Genomic DNA, 20,878 nt, shown 5'->3' with positions numbered 1-20,878 from the left:
AATCTTAAACTAAACCTTAACCTAAGCCCAAAACCTAATTCGAACCCTCATATGTTTTTGACATGTCACTGCAAGTCTGTTGAGTGTTTAATTTTAAAAATACCACTCAAAATAAAGTGTCACCTAAAACAGTAGTACACCTGGAAGAAGAAGAAAAAAAAGGTTTTCCTTGGGCACTATTTTGCCTTAAACAAACACCCTCCATGTACCTCTTTGCCATGAAAGGATTGTTGGTTTTGGGCCAAAAGCTCATCTTAAAACTATCATAAACTATAAGGTGTTAGGGCAATGTATTCATAACCATATTACATGATAGCCCTCTGACAGGCAGTTTGGCATTAAATGCTTCAGATGTTCCTGTGACCACTGTTATGAACACTGACATTATTTAGAGAATGTTGCATTTTACATAAAACCACTCTAAATTACTTAATTTATATTCTAACAATTGAATTACACAAACCATTGAAGAATTGTTGGAATTCTCCTTTAAGGAAGAGGAAAAACTGCATTACTTGCAATCCTTTTTAAGGCCTTCTGTGGTATGAGCAGTTATAATTAAGAAGAGAACTACAAAAAACCCACCAAAATGAAAATCAACTCTTTAATATGTCTTACATAAAAGATCATGATGGGTACAATCAAGTCAGTGTATGAATCTGAAGACATACACTTACAAAGGAGGGTCATTTTGTTGGTTGTTTTAGATTTGCATAAAAGTATAGTGTTTCTCAGTAACGATCCATAATCCCCCATACATCACCACTATCAAATGTATATAGGCTGACTACGAAAACCAAACACAGTCCCTTACAAAAAAAAAAAAAAAAAAAAGCACAAAAGGCAGAATTTGGTCATTTGTTTGTGTGTGCATGTGTGTGTATATAATGCTTCTGAATGGCATGGAAGGCTTTAGTAGTTAAAGTCAGTGCAAAGTGAAGAAAAAACAGATGCTCCTGACAACACAGTGATGGTCCTAATGATATGACATTCCACTCTCAGAGCAGATCAGTATGGCATGGCAAACTTCACTCTGTTTAGGATACGGTCTCATAACTCACTCACCATGTCCTGGTTTACTATCAAAAAACAAAAACAAAAACAAACAAGCAAACAAAACAAACAAACAAACAAAAAAAAAAGTCACCACCATATAAATTAGCCATGCACTGAAAATGAGGGGACAAACAAAAATGACAAAAGTGCGCACACATATACACCACTGGATGTTCTACAGTACCTGTAATAAATACTGTATTCTCATATTGTCTTAGGTAAGAAAATTTTAAGAGAACTAGTTACAGGCAAGTTCATAGGCACCGTGTGTGTAAGGACACTGAATGACTGCAGCCTCTGCGCTCAACTGACATACATTTACACAGAGATGTAGAACAGATTTCTGTAAAAAAATATACCCATCCCTAAGGCCATGCTGCTTGCTCTTGTCCGATTTTCCAATTATTCTGTTACGCAGATCAAAACTACTTCACAGCACATCTGTGTGGATATTTTGACAAGTATAAAGACAAAAAAGCAAACAGCCTCGCCACCAGGCAGCACTGATTCAAATCAGTCAGAAGGCCTCATTATTAATATTATTCATTAATAATCTTGTATTTAAATAACTTATTGTCTGTTTGCAACAATATTTACAAGGTACAAGTTAATCTGTATAAGATGGACAAGGACACAGGATAACGTCTGATAAGATCACCCAAACCTAAAGAGTCTAATAGCCTGGGCTTATATTAAAATTAAGGAGAGAAAATGGGATAAGTGTATAGTTGACTAAGGCTACTCATTGTCATCACATTCTTTTACGCCATTCTGAGATTTAAAGCAAAGTCATTTTCAACATGGAAGAAACCTGTGTAATCACTAATTACTTATACAAAAAACAAACCTGCCACTCTCATTGTGGCTCCTTGGCCAGACTGATAAGAGCATAGCACATTCACCTTTCTAAATTTCTACCATCTGTGGAGCAAGGAAGTGTGGGTGGCCGTAATCGACATCTTTCAAGTACTCTTTGTTTGTAGCTCATTAGGAATCCTTCATGGTCACACCTTCCAAAAAGATTGTCCTAGCGCACAGGCTCTGGCTCTTCTGTTCATTTTCCAAATTTGGCAAAATCAGCAAAGGCGTCTTGTTTCGGCGGTACCATGGAAGAGCTCATACCCATTACTGGCATCGACATCCCCATCCCCATGGTGCCTTGCATTCCCATGCTGGCTGTAGGCATGCCCATGTTCATTCCCATCATGCCTTGACTGAGTGGCATGCCTCCCATGGCCATACCCATAGCGCCTCCCGCAATGCCAGATTGCATGCCCATGTTTCCCACAATGGGATTGGTGAGGGGACGGACGGGGGCTTGGCTGGGCTGCATGCCGAGGTTCATGCCAGCAAAGCTCTGCGCCATCATATTGACTGGAACTCCTAGAGGACAACATGAGAGATGAAGATTATCAAACTAACTCCCAGAGCGTAGAACACATACACAATACTGTAAAGGGCCTGATGTTACTCAAAGTATACACAAAACATAAACGTAATGCATGGGGACGTTTTCATATCAAATCTGCATTCTGTCTACCAGAGCCATCAATCCTAACTAGTTAAGTGTCTTGTGTCCAGTGCACACCTTGCTGCTGCATCATGTTGAGCGTGGGCTGAGATGGCTTGGGAGGCTGCATGCCGGGGCCCAGGTAGTCCAGGCTAATATTGACGTTGGAGTCAGACCATGTGGAGGGAATGGAGGGCTTGGCTTCTTGCTTTTGGACCTCAGGCTGCTGGGGTATCAGTGGAGTCCCCATACTCTGTAGAGGCTGGAACCAAGAACAGAGTGCAAATAAGAGTCAGTTCCTGAGGAGTGAATTCTAACCCAGACATCCCATATTAAACGTTAAACGTTCTATATCCGAATTCTCTTCTAACTGTACCAGAAACACTGCTGTAATTTGAAGGGCTTTACATGGAGCAGCAGTGTATTACTGCTAATAGTAATTAATTTCCTCTAAAGCAAGAATGACAGACAGTCAAAAGACATGTCAGTGTTTTGGCTTATAATAAAATTGGTTAAGGAGACTTCACTAAAATTACTAGTCCACATTAAAATGCATGTTGATTCCCTCTAATTAGTCAGAATGGGGTGGTAGAGCATAACTTCAACCAAACAAATCTTGCTGTTTTAAAGTAGGTCAGGTTTTTAGCATGCAAATATCATCTTTGCACAAGGCTTTTGTTTCAATTTAATGGTTTTCTGACTCAAACTTGTTCCCCCTCATTCTGCCATTCTCTGTGATGGGTGTCCCAGGGGGCAAGGGTTGATGGGTAATGTGGAGGGGGGTGGGTGGAAATTGTGGCAGTGCTGCATGCTTACCCTCGCTTGTCTCACTTTCATGTTCTCCTGCTCTCTAAACCGCTGACGTGAAATCTCAGCAAGTGTTGTCTCTCCCTCAGTAAATTATGCTACATTGCAACTCTAATTATGCTACACTTTCCCCCCCATATGCTTTTTTAGGTATAGATCAGTTATAACTTTCTAGAAGAGAGTTATTTAAGGATTAACAATCAATTTCAATAACAGATTTACATATGAAATTAAAGAGACTACTAAATTCTAAGACAGTCCAATCCTGGTCCTGGACATCTATTACCTTGTAAAGTTTAACTCCAATCCTAATCTAACACCATTGATCCAAGTAATGAAGGATATCAAGGGCATCTAAATATTTGAGACATATGTTCGATCTGAACTCTGAAGAACCAGGATTGGACGCACCTGCATCTAGACATATTCATTAACAGGCAGGATTGCGGGACAGCGGACAGAAGTGACAGTCACCTGAGATTTGGACATGGGGAGTCCCGTGTTTGGAGTGCTGGTCATGGAGAAGTTCACGCTTTGGGAGGCACTGATGCTGGTAGTGACAGATGGGCCCATGAGGTCGAAGAGGTCTGCAGAGGGTGTAGCGGAGGCAGAAACAGGGGCAGTCTGCAGGCCTGCAAACAGGTCTGTCCCTGCAGGCGTAGCAGCAGGTGCAGCAGGCTGGGGTCCTGAGAAAGCGCTCCAGTCCCCAAATTCCCCATTACCACTGGATGCTGAGGCTGAAACAAAACAAGTTTCTTGAATTAAAAAATTAAGACAAAAAAATGGATATTGGGATGGACAGAAAAGTAACCCAAATCATGCTTTAACCTTGAGGGTCACAAACATCACACAGTATGGAAGAAGTATGGGACACAAACAGATGTTACATGGTAATGGGGAAAAAAATAAAATACAGGAACCCCAAATAGAGTGTATGCAGAATCTCTGTCCATTTCGTTTTCTATTCTCCAACACAGACAGGGGGAGTTGTGTTATGCCCAACATGAGATGAAATGTGTCTGTCCTCATTAGCTTTAGCACAGAGCTCAACCATATGGCTTGCCCTCACTTTCCTTTTCAATATTTAAAAGCTTTATGCTCTCTGCTTTTCATAAACAGGCAGATGAGGACAACAGGCTCTGGGCCCCTGCAAATGCTAACAGCCTTCTGTTACATTCATGTCACGCTCTCAAAATAGCCAGAGTCAGAAACAGAACCAGGAAAAGAAAAGTCTGGCCCTCTAATCTTTTTTGTGTTTTCTGCTTATGGCTATAAAATAAGAAGTAAAGTCAAAGATTGGTTAGATATTGTATTAGTTATGTAAGATTTAATATAACTGAAGCAATGACATGGAAATGCAAAAGTCAGAGACCACTTGTCATTTTATTTACTTTCCTGTCAAAATGACCATTAAGCACTAGTTATTAATTTTCCAATGTCAGGAAAAACACAATCATATTTAACAGAAAAATGCACAGAGGCTTCATCAGCAAAATAAAAGATCTAAATGTTCAGTATTTAGTGAGTTTAGCCTTATAGCCTTCATTCTTTTTCCACACTTCCAAAGTTCAGTCTTAAAAGTTGGTTGCATTTGTTGCTTTTCATAATACAAGTAATCACAAAAACATTCAATGATGTTGCAGTCTGGACTCTGAGGTTGCCAGTTCATTGTTCAGAGAACACCAGCAGCTTCTATGTTTGATTTGCACATTTTTTCTATTTTCATTTTTCAGTAACAGCTTCTTGTTGATCTGTTAATGATTTTAGACTCCAGTTTCGGAAACTCCTGTTTTAAACTCATGTTTGAAATTCCTCTTCCTTATGCATGTGGATTATCCTATATTTAACCTTCACAGAAATGTTTTCTGAAAAATTAGTAACTTTCTGTTTAGACTGAAAATTAAGTTTTCAGTCTTTTTCACATGAATGTATGTATCTAAACTGTATTTTGCCAAATAATTAAGACAATCAACTGTTTCTCATTCTAATTCATTGTAAACTAGTTAAGACATATTTAACCCTTAGATGGTGTTCGGTCTGTGGGACCCATTTTCAATGCTGACAAAGAAAAAACTACACACTTTATTATTATTTTGACCCGAGAGTCGTAGCCTTGCTTATTTTCCTGTGTGAAGAACATATAAAATAACACATTTTCAATGACACTGTATACCCCCTACACATTTATATTACACACATGGTGTTTGGGTTAACCTGCAGGGAATGGAAGTGTGGAGGTGCCTGAACAGAGTCCCTGCACTCTGTTCTCCTCCTACATAGCCTGCTGTTAGTGTGTGAGTGTCTGTGTGAGTATATATGTGTTTTTATATGTGTCCACTCTCATGCACAACATGCTGACTGGACACAGTTGCTATAAAGGAGAACCTCATGCTGGTCACTTGTGATATTTTAATATCTGGTATTTCTACATAAATTGTTATGGCTGTCGTGATTTAAAACACCAATCATGAAAGGTCCTCCAGACCACTGAGCAACAAAAACATCAACACCACAAAAATTCTGTTTCTAAATTATATTTTTTTGTAGTAAAAATGCTTTTTTTTTAGCATGATGGCTCTATTCTTTATAATATTAAATTATGAGCCATGTAACCCAGGACATTTGTATTCCTCTCAGAATTGCTGAATGACTCAGAGACATTGGTTATTACAACAGAAATAACAAATTTTTTTCAGGTCTTTGACACAAATAAGCTTTGAGGTGGTGGTCATACACCCATACCAGTTGCTGAAGGAAGAGTGCCTGTAGCTGCAGGTGAAGAGAAATCAGCAAAGCCTCCAAATAGGTCTGAGCTTAACCCTGCAGAAGGGAAATGGGGGAGGGAAAGATGATAAGTTTGCTTCATCAATTTGTTTGCATGCTGACAGGCCCTGAACAGCACTCTAAAATTAGATAGCACTCTGTAGCAAATAGCAACATACACAATTTTCCTCTGAATTCCAGTGGTCTGTGGTTAGAAGACTAATAGTGGGGGCAGAAGCAGCTGTCTGACTGGTGAAGGTGAAGAAAAGAGATGAGGGAGGGAAAAAGTAAAAGAGAGGCATAGAGCCACACATCTGCTCAGCACTCCACCCCCACTTGGGACCACTTTAACATCTGGCCCCAGCAGCTAAATGCTCCAGCAGCAGACAGGGGCTACAGGAGAGCCCATCTGCTGCACTTTAACACAGTGTGCTCCAGCCCTCCTCGCCTGGTACCCTCACTCTCCAAGGCCCCAGAAACCACAATGCCATGCTAATGGCAAGGGCGTCTTAAGCTCTTTTGCCACCTTTATTTATCTTCTCAATCTCTGAGTTATCCTTCTCATCACTTTTCCTTCATTTTAGTACTGGATCATGAAAGTAAGGTGCTAGACAATAAAGCTTTGCTCTAACCATATCACCAATTGATACATTCTAAATAAGGCAGGGAAAGACAAGTAAGTAACACAACAAAACACAAGGAAATCCTGTGTGTGAAATTTGGGATTTAATGGGACTTCATTACGTCAACTGCAAGGCTATGCTATTTGATTAACAACTTCCTCCATTGGGAAGTTTATCACTTCTATGAAAGGCATGCTGAAAGGAATTGATGTGGCTCTAATCACCTGTAGAGACAGGCTGTGTGGGTACAGAATCTGCCATGAACAAATCCACGAGACCAACACTGGGTTGGCTTGCACCCGCGTCAGTTGTCTGAGGCAAAAGAAAGAGAGCAAGATGAAATACACTTCCTATAGTGACCACTAGATAGCTCTACACAAATCATAAGCATAAAATTTTAGCCCATAATTATCAAACATTTCCTCTCGCCCTGTGTCTCAACTTGATTACTTTCATAGTGCATTACCATTTGAGTGTAAGCAGTGTGTTCCCACTGGCTAATGAAATGGGATGTAATGTACTGTTAATTCTCTGATGTACTTGTAAGATCCATGTCACACTGTTTACACCCAACAGTCAAAGGATGTCACAATTATGGAAAATGTTAAAATAGTGGAATGTCTCTGGATTTTTACATCATTTGAACTGTGTTAGGCTATTTGCTACATGCAGATAAGTATTCCAAAATATTATAAAAGTAGCTGGGCATGAATTGGACCGCATCAGTATGATTCTCCAGTGTTTATTACCTTGCTGCTGTTTACATTAGTAGAAGACTTATCTCCTGTGTAATGGGCGGCTGCCCCCAGGTCTATGGTTTTGGAGGGGATGCCCCCTCGCTTTCGAGTGGCAGTGGTCTCTGTGGCCTGAACGATCTGAACACTTTTGGTTGTCACCGTCTCCTCTTCATCTTTGAACTCAGTCTTGCCAGATTGCCCATTTCGTGCACCTTGCCTGTCCTCCTCATTCTCACTGGAAGGAGAAAATTGGTTACGTAAGAGTTTCTGTGCACACCTGTGTGTACTATAAGCCAAATTTGCTTCATACAGTGGCAATAATTAACAGTCCTGCTAGACAAGTCGTAGTCATGAAAAGGTGAAAAGAATTTTAACTTTATGGACCCACTAACACTGAAATGTGCAGCGCAGAAGGTCCTTGGAAATCATTTCTATATCCATTCTGAAGACCATGGCTCACTCAATTCTGTTCTGCTTTTGTGCTTAATAGGAGATCAAGAAATGGTTTGAAAAGTTACTGCAGGATTTTATGACCTGAGCGGAGAGAAGGGGAGGGGGTGAAACAGCCTGGGGCACTAACCTGAATCTGTCTGGGGAGTCATCTCTGTCTTTCTTGCGGAACTTGCTGATTGTGTCGTCAATGGTGCTGCCGATCTTGTCACTGATCTCTCCCAGTTTTTCACTGAAGGGGAAAGCCCCTTTATTGCCTTCCCAGTCATCATCCCACTTTGAGCGTGAGTCAAACTTGTCTCCTGCTTGAGCAGAAGGAAAAGGAGGAGAGCAATATGCCATCAGACACTTTCACTGGCAAACATCAAACTCCATTCTCAAAATTTAGAATAAGTAAAATTGGTATTACCATCCTGAACTATATTAATTGAGACATTTATTTGTATAAATGTGAGGTTATATGGACTGTGAATCACTAATCACTGCCTGAACAGAAAATGCATAAGGGTATGTTTCAGGCAGAGCACAACAGAGGGTTCTAGACTAAAAAGATGTAGAAAGTTCTGATCACTTAATGAGGAACAATTTATGGAAGACTTGCATTTTGCCTATTTAAATAATTTATTTTTACATTTTTTAAAATATTATTCAAATGATTAATGTAATGACTGAAATAATGACTGAAAGATGATTAATTAGTTGTACTGACACATATCACAGAAACAGATCAATGTACAAAAGTTCTTTTGAAGTTCAAAAGCAATGAAGGATGATGAATCATAAGAGCCTGATGCTTACACTATAAATAACCAAAGAGGTCTACTGTTCTTCATACTAATGAAACACAAGGGGGCTTTCTTTTCCCTTCATAAAATGGATAGCACACATTTGAAACAAAAGCTATTTCAAAATATTATAAAAAAAAAGTAGGCATTTTTTCCCCTCTCAATCAAAAACATGAATCTAATCTATGCTGTCATGTGGTGAGAAAAGAAGTCCTACTGGATATCAAAATAAACCCAGAGCTCAGTCATCTGGCAATGCAAACCTCCTGGGAGGGAGTGAGAATTGAAGAAGAAAGGACACAGAGGAACCCCATAGAAGCAGACATGATAAACAACTCCCCATTCTCAGCACATCCAACTATGCATCAAGCTACAGATGTGATGACAGTAACTGCTGGGCATTAGGATAAGAGTTATGGAGAAAGAGAGAGTGAAAAAGAGGGAAAGGCATTTCTAAGAGTGGGACCCACCATATCTGAAGCCCCCCATGCTATCAGAGGACACACCAATGTATTTGTCCCTGTTTTTCTTGGCTTTCTTCCTCTCCTCTCTGAGTCGGTCATCGTCCTGTACAAACTCCACCATCTCTTTCACCTTCTGCCTCACATTGATGCCTTGGTCTTTTCCATTCTCATCTGGCAAAAAGCAGCAAAAAATACTTACTGACTTTAAACACACTTAAGCTGTTCAGAACAACATCTGGCCAAAGCAACAAAACAACATGATGAGACCAAATTAAGTCAAAACATATTACAAATTAACAACAGACGTTTCTTTTAAATTTGTCCTAAAACTGAAATTACCACAGCACATTCAAACGCACCATTGACACCAAGCTGAGACTGTGGTAACCATGGTAACTAGTTAGGCTGCAAAGCAGCTTTAGGATCCTGGGTAAGCCTTAGTCCCTTTATCAGTACTGCAACACTGAAACCATTGTCTGACTCCTAAACAGACCTAACATTTGAGTGCTCGCTACAACGCTGTACCACTAGAAAACACACAAGTTAGACAAGTTAAGACAGTGTCTTAATGTGACTGTGGGCTTGTGGCTATAAAGACTACAGAGCTAGTGTGCATAATATACTGTATATGCTGAAAAACGTGTGGAATTGGGCACAGAAGGCATCTGACTGAGTAACTTATTTTTGAGTAGTAAGATCATTCATACTCGCTCAGTCCTACTGACTCACCTATGAAGTGATAGCTCTCAATGGAGCGCAGGTCATACAGGTGCTCTCTCGCACTGGTGACCACCCGCTCAGATCCATTTCGGACCAGGTAAGCCAGCAGCAACAAAGCCTGAAAAAACAGTGTGATGCAGTTCACAGCTCTAAATATCATAATTCATTAATTTCACTTTGCTAAAGAAGTTTCAGTCACAGTATTTACCTTGTAAACTCTTCTCCAGTTTTTCTTGTTGTCTTTGAGCATTCGGTACCACAGCATGTTCATCACTTCTGGAAACTGCTCATACATAAATGTGGCTCTAAGGTGTAACAAAAGTGGAGGTATAGCAGAAGAAAATTAAGCGCAGAGTTCATTTAAGAATAGCATGCAGAAAGAAAACATGAGAAAGCAGAATATCCTTTTACACCAGCAGTGAGTGTGCAGCCTTTAAAATCCCACTTACTTGGCTATCTCTCCCATTAGTTGGCCTGAGGGTCCCCATGGGTCATCGTTTGTGGCCTCTCTAACCTTAGATTCAATTTCTGAATAGTTCATGACAACATTGGTTCTGTAAAACAAACAGAACAACTGAATAATTCAGCGACACTTATTGAAAGCTATTCAAAAACAAGCAGATTCATAACATTAACGAACTTCAATTCAGTTACATCCTGTAATAATTACGCCTTAGACAGCACACAAGTAGGCTTGTTTAATTACCAAGCTAGGGTAAAGCTCAAGGAAGAATACCACAATATTCAAATGATAACTCTTAAAAGCATCAGTAGAATCAGGCATTTATTCAAATAATTCAGGCAGCCGGTCACAAGGGCAGGTCCAATAGTAATATGCGAAACCTGTTTTGCACTACAGGGACTGAAATGACAAAAAACAGTCTAATTGTGCAAGACACAAAAGAGCTTAGTAACTGGGTGGGGCGCAGAGAATTTACACCAAACTGTCCCACTGAGTGTAAAGGGTGGATCAAACAAGTGTTCCATGAAACTTCACTCCATGAAACTCATTGTAAGGTTTTTTTTTTTTTTTTTAAATGTTGGCTCCTCTAAGAGAAGAAAGATAGTATAAGGGCTACACATACAGTTATATGCACAAACAATATGCACATATTTTACATTTGTCAGTTGTGAATTATTACCACAAGATTAGTTTCTGCAATGCTTATACTGCAGAAGACTGCAATGTACAAATGAGCACACTAACAAATTACTAAATATTTTGTGTGCTGTAGCATTCAAATTGGTTTTGGACATACTGGTGAGCATATGTTTTTATCAAAGCATTCCTATAAACAATATTTTACCTCTTACATTACAAAAAAAAAGTGTTAGGCGAAATGTAGTATAACATGAAAATTACTTAAGATTAAATAAAGTAAATAGGCTACTGCTAAGATTAGAATGTCCATACTATCTGATACACTTTTTATTGTGCACAGCAGAAGACCAACATTTCAGCACAACCGAGGCAATAAATAGCTGACACCTGAAAATGAGTAATCACACACATCACACCCACGAGCACCAAGGGAAATTTAACGAGACTTTATGTAAGAATGCTGGTTAAAAAAGAAAATCAGAAATATTCGATTTATTCTGTAAATGTAAGGTGCAACTATTTAATCTTTCCAAAGGCAGGACATTTTTTTTCCAATATAGGCAGTTTCTCAACAAAGATCAGTTGCAGTGATATGTGTTGCACTTTCGCCACTTCCTGCTTTGTGATGCAGATTTTCACGAGAATTGTGTTGGTCTCTAGAGTCACTACTCATTCGGTACCCGCTGTTTATGTACCATACAAACATGAGCAACTCTCAGAATCCTTTTTGTAACAGACAATGCCAGAATGGTCTAAAAATGTATTATGTAATATTCATACATTTAGCAAGGGGTATTTTTTTTCCTTTAGAACAAGTGGACCCAGGCACTCCTGAGTTATGCTTGACAAACTGGGAGTACCAAGTTGTAAAAGGTCAAACTGCAGGGAATAGGTCAAGAGAGAACTTTGGGTAACAAAATTAAATTCCTTCACTTCTCTAAACTGACTCTGCCGACATGGCTGACCACAAGCTGAGAACACAAACTGAAATAGACATTTCAGTCTCGGCCTACACAAATCAGGAATCCTTGGCCAAGGAATACTATAAAAACACTGAACAGCACAACAATTTGTTCTGCAATAGTATTTGAACAATCAGGAAAATGGAGCATTATTACTGAGCACCATATTAAGAAGAAATAATTCCACATTTGACAATTGAACTCTTCTGTTAAAAGAACAAACATCGGATGATTTATTATTGAAATATTATTATTGTTAGATAATTTCTTAATACTTTTAGTGAAATAATGAATACTGTTATTACAGGCTATTACTATTACCAAACTGTATCCTGAGTCCTGGAAAAATAGTGAAATAGTGAATATAGTGAAAGTCCCTTTATGAAACCATCAAAAGAAAAATATAAACGACATCAGAGCAACCTGCTTCGCTGGCGCTGGCATTATGCAATATCCTCTTCAATGCTCACATTTCAAGCTTGAGACCTTATTCAGGCATTATCACAAAGTTTGTAAACTCAGAAATCACTACAAAAGTTTTGTTTTTGTCAGGCAAGTTTTATTATTTTGTGGTCCAAAGTTTCTGAGTATAAGGTCAGGTAACGTTACTAAGAATCACTTGGAATTCCCCAAACCAATCATTTTTCTTCAGAAACAGACATACAGCAGCTCTAGCTCAAATGAATCTCATGTCAGTTTCACTGAAAGTAAAATGCTTTTTTTATCTGAAGACAAACGGTGGCACGTACTTTGCATCCTAACAAGCTTTCTTTGTTTTTAAGAACTGAATAAAGTAGGCCATGTCCACAGGCCGCCCTGTGAAAGAGACTGTTTTGTTATGCTCGCAAATAACAAATACTACAGGTATCTAACCATCACTACCATATATAACAAAAAGTCCAACAGCATCCAGAATGGGAACTTTTAACAACACGGACAAGCTATTTAAGCTACTCTTATTAACTCCTACTTGCGCTGAACAAGTTGCTAAATGTTAAAGACTGAACCTACAGTGTAAACGTACACCAGAAAACATAATTTACTTAGCCAGCTAACATTTACATGTAACTTCGTAACATTTAAGATAAACAGACGCGGTACCCAAGTAGCTAATCGATAAACCACTGACTTGGCCCACACTGAAGACTTGATAAACATTAGCACTGTGTCATGTTAGCAGTGCTAATATAAAGTCAGCTAACGTTAAATGTCATACGAGTCACTGTCAAAAGTGTAGTTAGCTAAGCTGTTAGCTAAAACTCCCTGAGAATATCTAGATTTGCCATTTATGAGCTACAATGCTGCCTAAAACATTCGCAATAACGCCACATAATGGAGCGTCTGTCTGTATGGACGTTAATATCCGTCTACAATTTTGGTTAGAAAGTACTTTGAAAACTCTCAGGAAGCTCGCTAACTTCTCTGGAGTGCATGGATTATTATAGCCAGTACCGATACTAGTTAGCTAGCTAAGCAGCTAGCTATTTAGCTAATGTTAACGTTGTGGTTAATGTTTTACGTGAACGACTTTTTACTTGGGAATTTGTGTCTAAAACATTACTTTGCGGGCTATATGAGCGCCGAAAACCTGGCTGCCAACAATTTTGTCACCTGAGAAGGTCAACTATACGCAAATAACCGGTCAGCTAAGTAGCTAAATTAGCCAGGAAACTTGTTGAGATTAGCTAGCGTCGGCTAACGAGCTAGCTACTCTGAATAGAGTGCGGCGGTGACGTCGGAGAGTGAGGACGTGTCTCTAGCCGAACAGGAACAGGTTTAGAACAAGTAACGAGCGCGGAATGTCGACAAAACACGAACAATACTCACGCTTTATCAACCAATTCTCTAACTTTCCACATGTTCAGCATCTTGGCGCTAGAGGCGAGGCTTTCCGTCGCGGTAACACGTCTTCCAGCCCTTTCTATCCAGCGTTTGTACCAGCCGAGCTGTCACGAAAGCAAAACCTTGAAGTCTCAAAAAGTACTTGAGTCCCACTGTGGGCCGGACAGACAGGTTACTACGGAGATGAGCCAGGAACGTCACTTACGTACATTGCGTAAGGTAGCAGAGTGGTTAGTTGGTTCAACTTGTAAGCTTGTAATTTAGTTATTCGTATTAAAATTAACAAGAGTTTAATGAAACACGCTTCTCGACACCTGCTTATTTGTGAGAATGTTAAGTTTAAATAACATTGTGGTTCGTGGAAAAAAAAAATTCGTGGAAAAGTGATTAAATTAGCAGTGATTTTAACAGCAAGCTAAAATTTCACTTCCTACAACGACGAATTGTGAAGCAGTAGTTAAACTCAGACAGGCAGGCAGCACACTGCTTACTAAAATGTTTATACTTACTGGCCACTTAATTAGATACAACATCCTTGTACTTTTTTTATCGGTTCTACTTAGTGTATATGTGCACTTTGTAGTTCTGCAATTACTGATTGTAGTCCACTTGTTTCTCTGCATAATTTAATAGTCCCCTTTACACTGTTTATCAAAGGTCAGGAGGACTCTCACAAGGCCTCCACAGAGCAGGTATTTTTTGGGTGGTGGATCATTCTCAGCACTGCAGTGGCATAGGCGTGGTGGTTAATGTGTGTTGCACTGGTACGAGTGGAACAGATGCAGCAGTGCTGCTGCTGTTAGACACACTTGGCTTGTTGGTCCACCTTATAGGTGTAAAGTCAGACATGAAAGGTCAACTACTGTACAATTTGTGTTAGCCATCCTCTAGTCCAGTGGTGGGCAACTAAGAGCTGGAGTCCAACATAGTTTGGTGATTTTCCTGGTGGACTCTTATCTGCCCAGCATCCTTTTGGTTGGCTTATTATGGTTATATAGCATCGCTGTCCAGAAAGAACATGTATTTTTGTTGATTTTTGAAAAAAAATCTACAACATTGTGTGAAAGTTTTGTGAATGAACAAGTGGAATTGCTCCAAAATCACTTGAATTAAAACCTCTTTACATTAACCCTCAATAAAAGCTGAGAATGTTTCTGCCCTGTCCTGTAAAGTTATTACTTTTTTTTCTTTGGACAGCGTTGATATTTAAATCAGTTGGGTCATTATCAGCATACTGTGCCATTGGGATGTCATAATTTGAAAAAAAAGATTTTTAATTCCTTTAAATGTTAATCAAAGTAATGAAACAGCAGACTACCCAGAAAACATCCATGTCAAATTTAAACTCTTTATTTTGCAATGGCAAGCCAACATCATTTGATGCAACAGCACATTGTGTCCACTCTGTTATGGACAAACACATAATATATAAATTATGTATATAAAGTTTTGTAGAAACTATAGAGTCCGTTTCTAATTTATGTCGTGTCCCCTTTTCTACAGCCATTCTTATGAGCCCTTAATTTTTGGGGGCTTTATGGGTTATGGATTTTGTTATAGAATTAATTTCTTTCCCCACCATATCTGCATCACTGTATCTGCATCAGACATCTTTTTTTTTTCTCCAAACAATACCAAAAATAAACATCTTTGCACAAAAATAGGAATAAAAAAAAAAAAAAAGAATAAAACTGCTGTTATGTATAGTAAATCACTTATAACAGTTTGATGACCTGTGAAGAATTGCTATTTATTTTAATCTTCTTCTTCTTTCGGCTGCTCCCTTTAGGGGTCGCCACAGCGGATCATCTGCCTCCATCTTGCCCTATCCACTGCCTCCTCTACTTTCACACCAACCATCTCCATGTCCACCTTTACTACATTCATAAACCTTCTCTGAGGTCTACCTCTTCTCCTTCTACCCGGCAGCTCCATCTCCAACATTCTTTGTCCAATATATCCACTATTCCTCCTCAACACATGTCCAAACCATCTCAACCTGGCCTCTCTGGCTTTATCGCCAAACTGCTCCACCTTCACTGTCCCTCTGATCTGCTCATTTCTAATCTTGTCCATCCTTGTCACTCCCAACGAAAATCTCAGCATCTTCATCTCCGCCACCTCCACCTCAGCCTCCTGTCTTTTAGACAGAGCTACAGTCTCCAAACCATACATCATAGCAGGACGCACTACTGTCTTGTAAACCTTCCCTTTCACTCTTGCTGCTATCCTTCTGTCACACATCAACCCTGACATCCGTCTCCACCCACTCCATCCTGCCTGCACCCTCTTCCTCACCTCTTTTTTGCACTGTCCATTGCTAAAATATGAAAATGACAAGAACATTACATATTTACAAAAATAGCAGCAGTTTCATTACCAGTGTGCTCATAATAAACACACACACACACACACACACACACACACACACACACACACACACACACACACACACACACACACCTAAGCTGCTTCTCCCTCAGGGTCACGGGGTTTGCTGGAGCCTATCCCAGCTGTCATCGGGCAGAAGGCAGGATACACCCTGGACAGGTCGCCAGTCCATCGCAGGGCAGATAGACAGACAAACACATTCACTCACACCTAGGGTCAATTTAGCACATCCAATTGGCCTGACTGCGTGTCTTTGGACTGTGGCAGGAAACCGGAGTACCCGGAGGAAACTCACGCAGACACGGGGAGAACATGCAAACTCCACACAGAAAGGACCCTGGTTGTCTGGCCGGGGAATCAAACCCAGGCCCTTCTTGCTGTGAGGCGACAGCACTAATAAACACCTAATCTTATATGTAACAGTGGACAGTGAGTGACTGAATGTGTCTGTGTTTTGGTCAAGCTTACTGTTGAAGTCTCAACATAAACAATTTGCCTCTGAAAACATCAATTAACTCAATATTTCACGATAACAAGGTGGCATTTTAAACTTGACCTCAGCTATGTAGAGTATAGCTGACAATGTGAGAAATAATACGTTAAATAATAAGTTAAATAATAGCTTGTACAGGTACTGAACATACAGCAGCTGTCTTCAGTCCATTGAAGATGAAACAATGTGAAGGTTGTGAAGGTGCTCATGTCAGAGTTCACTCTCTTAAGGGGGCAGTCATGACAGGGTGGAGAGCAATGAAAATGGGAAATGAATAATGGAAAGAAGTTATTAACAAATGTAGTTAAAACTTTAAGAACATTTAAAAAATGCAAAGGAGTTGTGTTATTTAACCTCTTATAAGAGTCATTTAGTCAAAGTTACTCTGCAGCATATCAGACTTGAAAAACACAATGTTGTGTGAAATTTAAATGATGATGATTAATGTGGTTTTACTGTGAACTGGATGAGAAACAATACAGTTGCTGTTGAGAAATTTTTAAAATTATTCTGCTGTTTTCTACTGTTCAATTTGAGTGATGTCTAGTGATGCCAAAGAACCAATCAGAGTTAGCAATATATGTATGCCTTCTACTTGCGCTGCAATCTCACATGAAGTCATTGCTCTCCTGCTCTGTGTCGTGGTCGAAACTCCCAGCAAGTAGGTTATTTAATTTTTTCTTCATGTTAATGGTGCTAATTAACAGTGCTTATTAAGAAACTTCAATACATTGTTTGTTTAGTAGCTAGAGGCTGCTTATTACTTATGTAACTCACATGTTGCAGGATTCCACTATAAGTGATTATCTTCATTTACAAAAGTGCAATAGATAACTTAAATGTAGGAAGAAAAAGCTAACGTTAGCTACCCCTTAACACCAAGGCTCACATTTTTCCCTCTACTTTTATATTTGTGCAATTGTACTTTACAGGCATGGTGCACAATGAGTTACACAAGAAATTTCTCCATCGTGTCTACCAGTATGACTGTGCAAACTGCGGGAACTTGTGTGATCTCTGTAACAAGAACATGGCCCAGCAGTTAGCTAGCTAGCCATAGGTTAGACATATAATGCTGCTAAGCTGACAAAATGTGTCCATGATATACCTGTCATTAAATGAAATGCTGAGCTCTCCAACATTATCTGCAAAATGTGGTCTCTAAGATGACCATTCGACAGCTTGTTCTTCATTTAGCACTTACCAATGACCAGTGGTCAAGAAGAGCAAAATGGTCTTTTTCTCTGAGAGATGCTTAAATGCGTTGAGCTGCACCAGACCAATTGTTGGTGTCAGTCCCCACTGCTACTGGAGCCAGGTTGATTACACTATATTTCCAAAAAAGTGTTCCTATCACTTCCATGGCAACAGGTGTATAAAACCAAGCACCTAGGCAAGAAGACTGCTTCTACAAACATTTGTAAAAGAATGGTCGCTCTCAGGAGCTCAGTGAATTCCAGCATGGTACCAGCATGTGCAACAATTCCAGTCGTGAAATTTCCTTGCTTCTAAATGTTCCCCAGTCAACTCTCATTGGTTTTATAACAAAGTGGAAGCGATTGGGAACAACAGCAACTCAGCCACGAAGTGGTAGGCCTTGTAAAATGACAGAGCAGGGTCAGCAGATGCTGAGGCACATAGTCTAATGGATGACTCTGGGTTTGGTGGTTGGCAGGAGAATGGTACTTGTCTGACTGCACTCTACCAAGTGTAAAGTTTGGTGGAGGGGGGATTATGGTGTGGTGTTGTTTTTCAGGAGTTTGATTTGGTCCCTTAGTTCCAGTGAAAGGAACTCTTAATGCTTCAGCAGACCGAGAGATTTTGGACAATTTCATGCTCCCAACTTTGTGGGAACAATTTGGGGATGGCCCCTTCCTGTTCCAACATGACTGCGCAGCAGTGCACAAAACAAGGTCCATAAAGACATGGATGAGTGGGTACAGAAGAATTTGACTGGCCTGAGTCCTGACCTTTTTTTTTTATTCAACATCAGTGTCTGATCTCACAAATGCGCTTCTGGAAAAATAGTAAAACATTCCCATGAACACACTCCTAACCTTTGTGGCAAGCCTTCCCAGAAGAGTTGAAGCTGTTATAGCTGCAAAGCATGGGCCAACATCATATTAAACCCTATGGATTCAGAATGGGATCTCACTCAATTTCATATGCATGTGAAGGCAGACGAGCGAATACATTTAGAAATATAGTGGATATTGCCTGGGAAACACCCAGACAATATCCACTAATTATATCCACATAATTTTGTGACCTAACATGCCCACAGGCTTAAGAGGAGGCAGCAGTGCTGAATTTTTGGAATATTTATCTATTGTTAAATTGTTTTACATTATATGTATTTCTTGCATATAACACTGGTAACCAATGCCATGCTATACTTAATATCAAAACAAAAATTTTAACATTTGAAACCATATTGACAGGAGCTTTAATGAGTGTTCAGGTAACTAGGCTTCAGTCTATAATTATAGAAATACAAAATGCACCTATGTGGTAAGAGGACCTGGTAATATGGGAAAGATACAAAGTAGATGCATGTAATGAAGTGGCCATTGGGTGTATATTCCATATATTCCTAGTAGATTTCACCCAAATTATAAAGGGTCCCACACACTACCACAACAACACCCTAGACCAGGGGTGTCCAAACCTTTTGCAAAGGGGGCCAGATTTGGTTAGATGAAAATGTATAGGGGCCAACCATCTGGACTGACATTCCTCGAACCATTACCATTGTAAATTAACTTGGAAATATGTAACTATATCCTTTGCTGTCTGCAGATAGGTTGATATTGCAAATGAGAATCTATTGTCAATTGCATTACCAGGATAGTTAAAGATTAAAACAATAATAAATTAAATACAAATGAACGATTTTATTAAAGTTTAATTAATTTTTTATTATATGTATTGAGTTTGTTTTATTATTGTTGCATTAATGAGAAGGGTGATATTGATGTTTCGACTGCAGTAAACAGGCCAGGTCTGGCTCAAAAGCAGTGGTTTTGATGCGCAAGATGTCGCGCAGGTGAGTCACTTAGTGTTGTCCTCACGCGGTTCTTGTTAATGTTCATAACCGAGAACGTCTTCTCGCACAAGTATGTCGAGCCAAACAAGCTCAGCATTTTCTTCGCAAATGTCCGAATCTCTTGGAACCTGTCTTTGTCCAGCTGGCGGTAAAAGTTGACGAGAGGGAGTTGTTGGTAGTGATTACGACACTGCGCGTCGCACTGCAGCTCAATCTCTTAGTTGTCTCTTGGCAAATTAAGCAGACGCAGTTGTTCCGTATGTCAGTGAAAAGGTACTCCGACTCCCACTTGTCCTGGAAACGGCGGCCCTCGTTATAAACTTTCCTCTTTTTACTCGGTTTCGCACCAGTCGCCATTTTAGAAATGCGTTAAAAAAAATACCACAGGGGTGAAAGTTCACACAGGGCTCACGTTATGAGAGTTAAATATACAATTGCTTTTTTGTGTGTGCATGCCTGTGTATTGTTTACTGTGGGAAATTGTGCCAGCGGGCCACATATTATTGATTTTATGAGACATGCTTCTAAATTTAGACACGGGCTGGACTTTGGGCATGTCTGCCCTAGACTTAATTCAGACCTTTGGTGTAGACAACTTAACCATTCTGCCCCAGAGCACAGCAGTCTCAGATCATTACTTAAACTCATACAAAATTGTATCCACAGCTGGTAGCTTCATCAGAAACCTTCCTCATTTATCAGCTTCTGTCAGCTGTCCATCTAATCGTACCAAGTTAGATTTTATGACCAAGTTCTTAGAGGATACTTTTCGATCTACTCTAGATAGTGTGGCTCCATTAAAAAGTAAAATAGTACAAACACTCGCCCCTTGGTATAATGATCATACTTGAGTTTTAACACTTGACTGCCAGACAACTAGAGCGAAAATGACGCCTGACTAAACAAGAATTGTTCCAGTCCTCCTGGAAGGAGAGCCTTATAGACTATATAGAGCATGCTTCGCCTATCTCTCGTCTCTCATAGAAAACAATAAGAATAATCCTAGATTACTATGTAGCACAATTTCGAAAATAACGGAGAACAAAAAAGTGAACCCCAGATGCCTTTAGTCTATAGCAGCAATGATTTTATGAATTTCTTTAATGGTTAAATTGAAAAAATGAGGC

At 39.6% G+C, this 20,878-nt stretch overlaps 1 protein-coding gene across 1 annotated transcript; it reads right to left on the bottom strand.

The window, feature by feature from the left end:
• Positions 1-590: 590 nt before the first annotated feature.
• On the bottom strand, positions 591-14,004 carry clint1a (clathrin interactor 1a). The gene is made up of 12 exons (XM_017698409.2): positions 13,807-14,004; positions 10,365-10,469; positions 10,124-10,220; positions 9,925-10,033; positions 9,202-9,366; positions 8,077-8,248; positions 7,509-7,731; positions 6,984-7,071; positions 6,116-6,193; positions 3,848-4,110; positions 2,645-2,828; positions 591-2,439 (listed from the first exon to the last, which is right to left on the bottom strand). The coding sequence occupies exons 1-12, from the start codon at positions 13,845-13,847 to the stop codon at positions 2,111-2,113; spliced, it is 1,854 nt and encodes a 617-aa protein (XP_017553898.1). The 5' UTR covers positions 13,848-14,004; the 3' UTR covers positions 591-2,110.
• Between the last annotated feature and the right edge of the window lie 6,874 nt (positions 14,005-20,878).

The sequence above is a fragment of the Pygocentrus nattereri genome, chromosome 8, assembly GCF_015220715.1.
Source record: "Pygocentrus nattereri isolate fPygNat1 chromosome 8, fPygNat1.pri, whole genome shotgun sequence".
Taxonomy (NCBI): Eukaryota; Metazoa; Chordata; class Actinopteri; order Characiformes; family Serrasalmidae; genus Pygocentrus; species Pygocentrus nattereri.
This window is presented reverse-complemented; position numbering and strand designations above follow the sequence as displayed.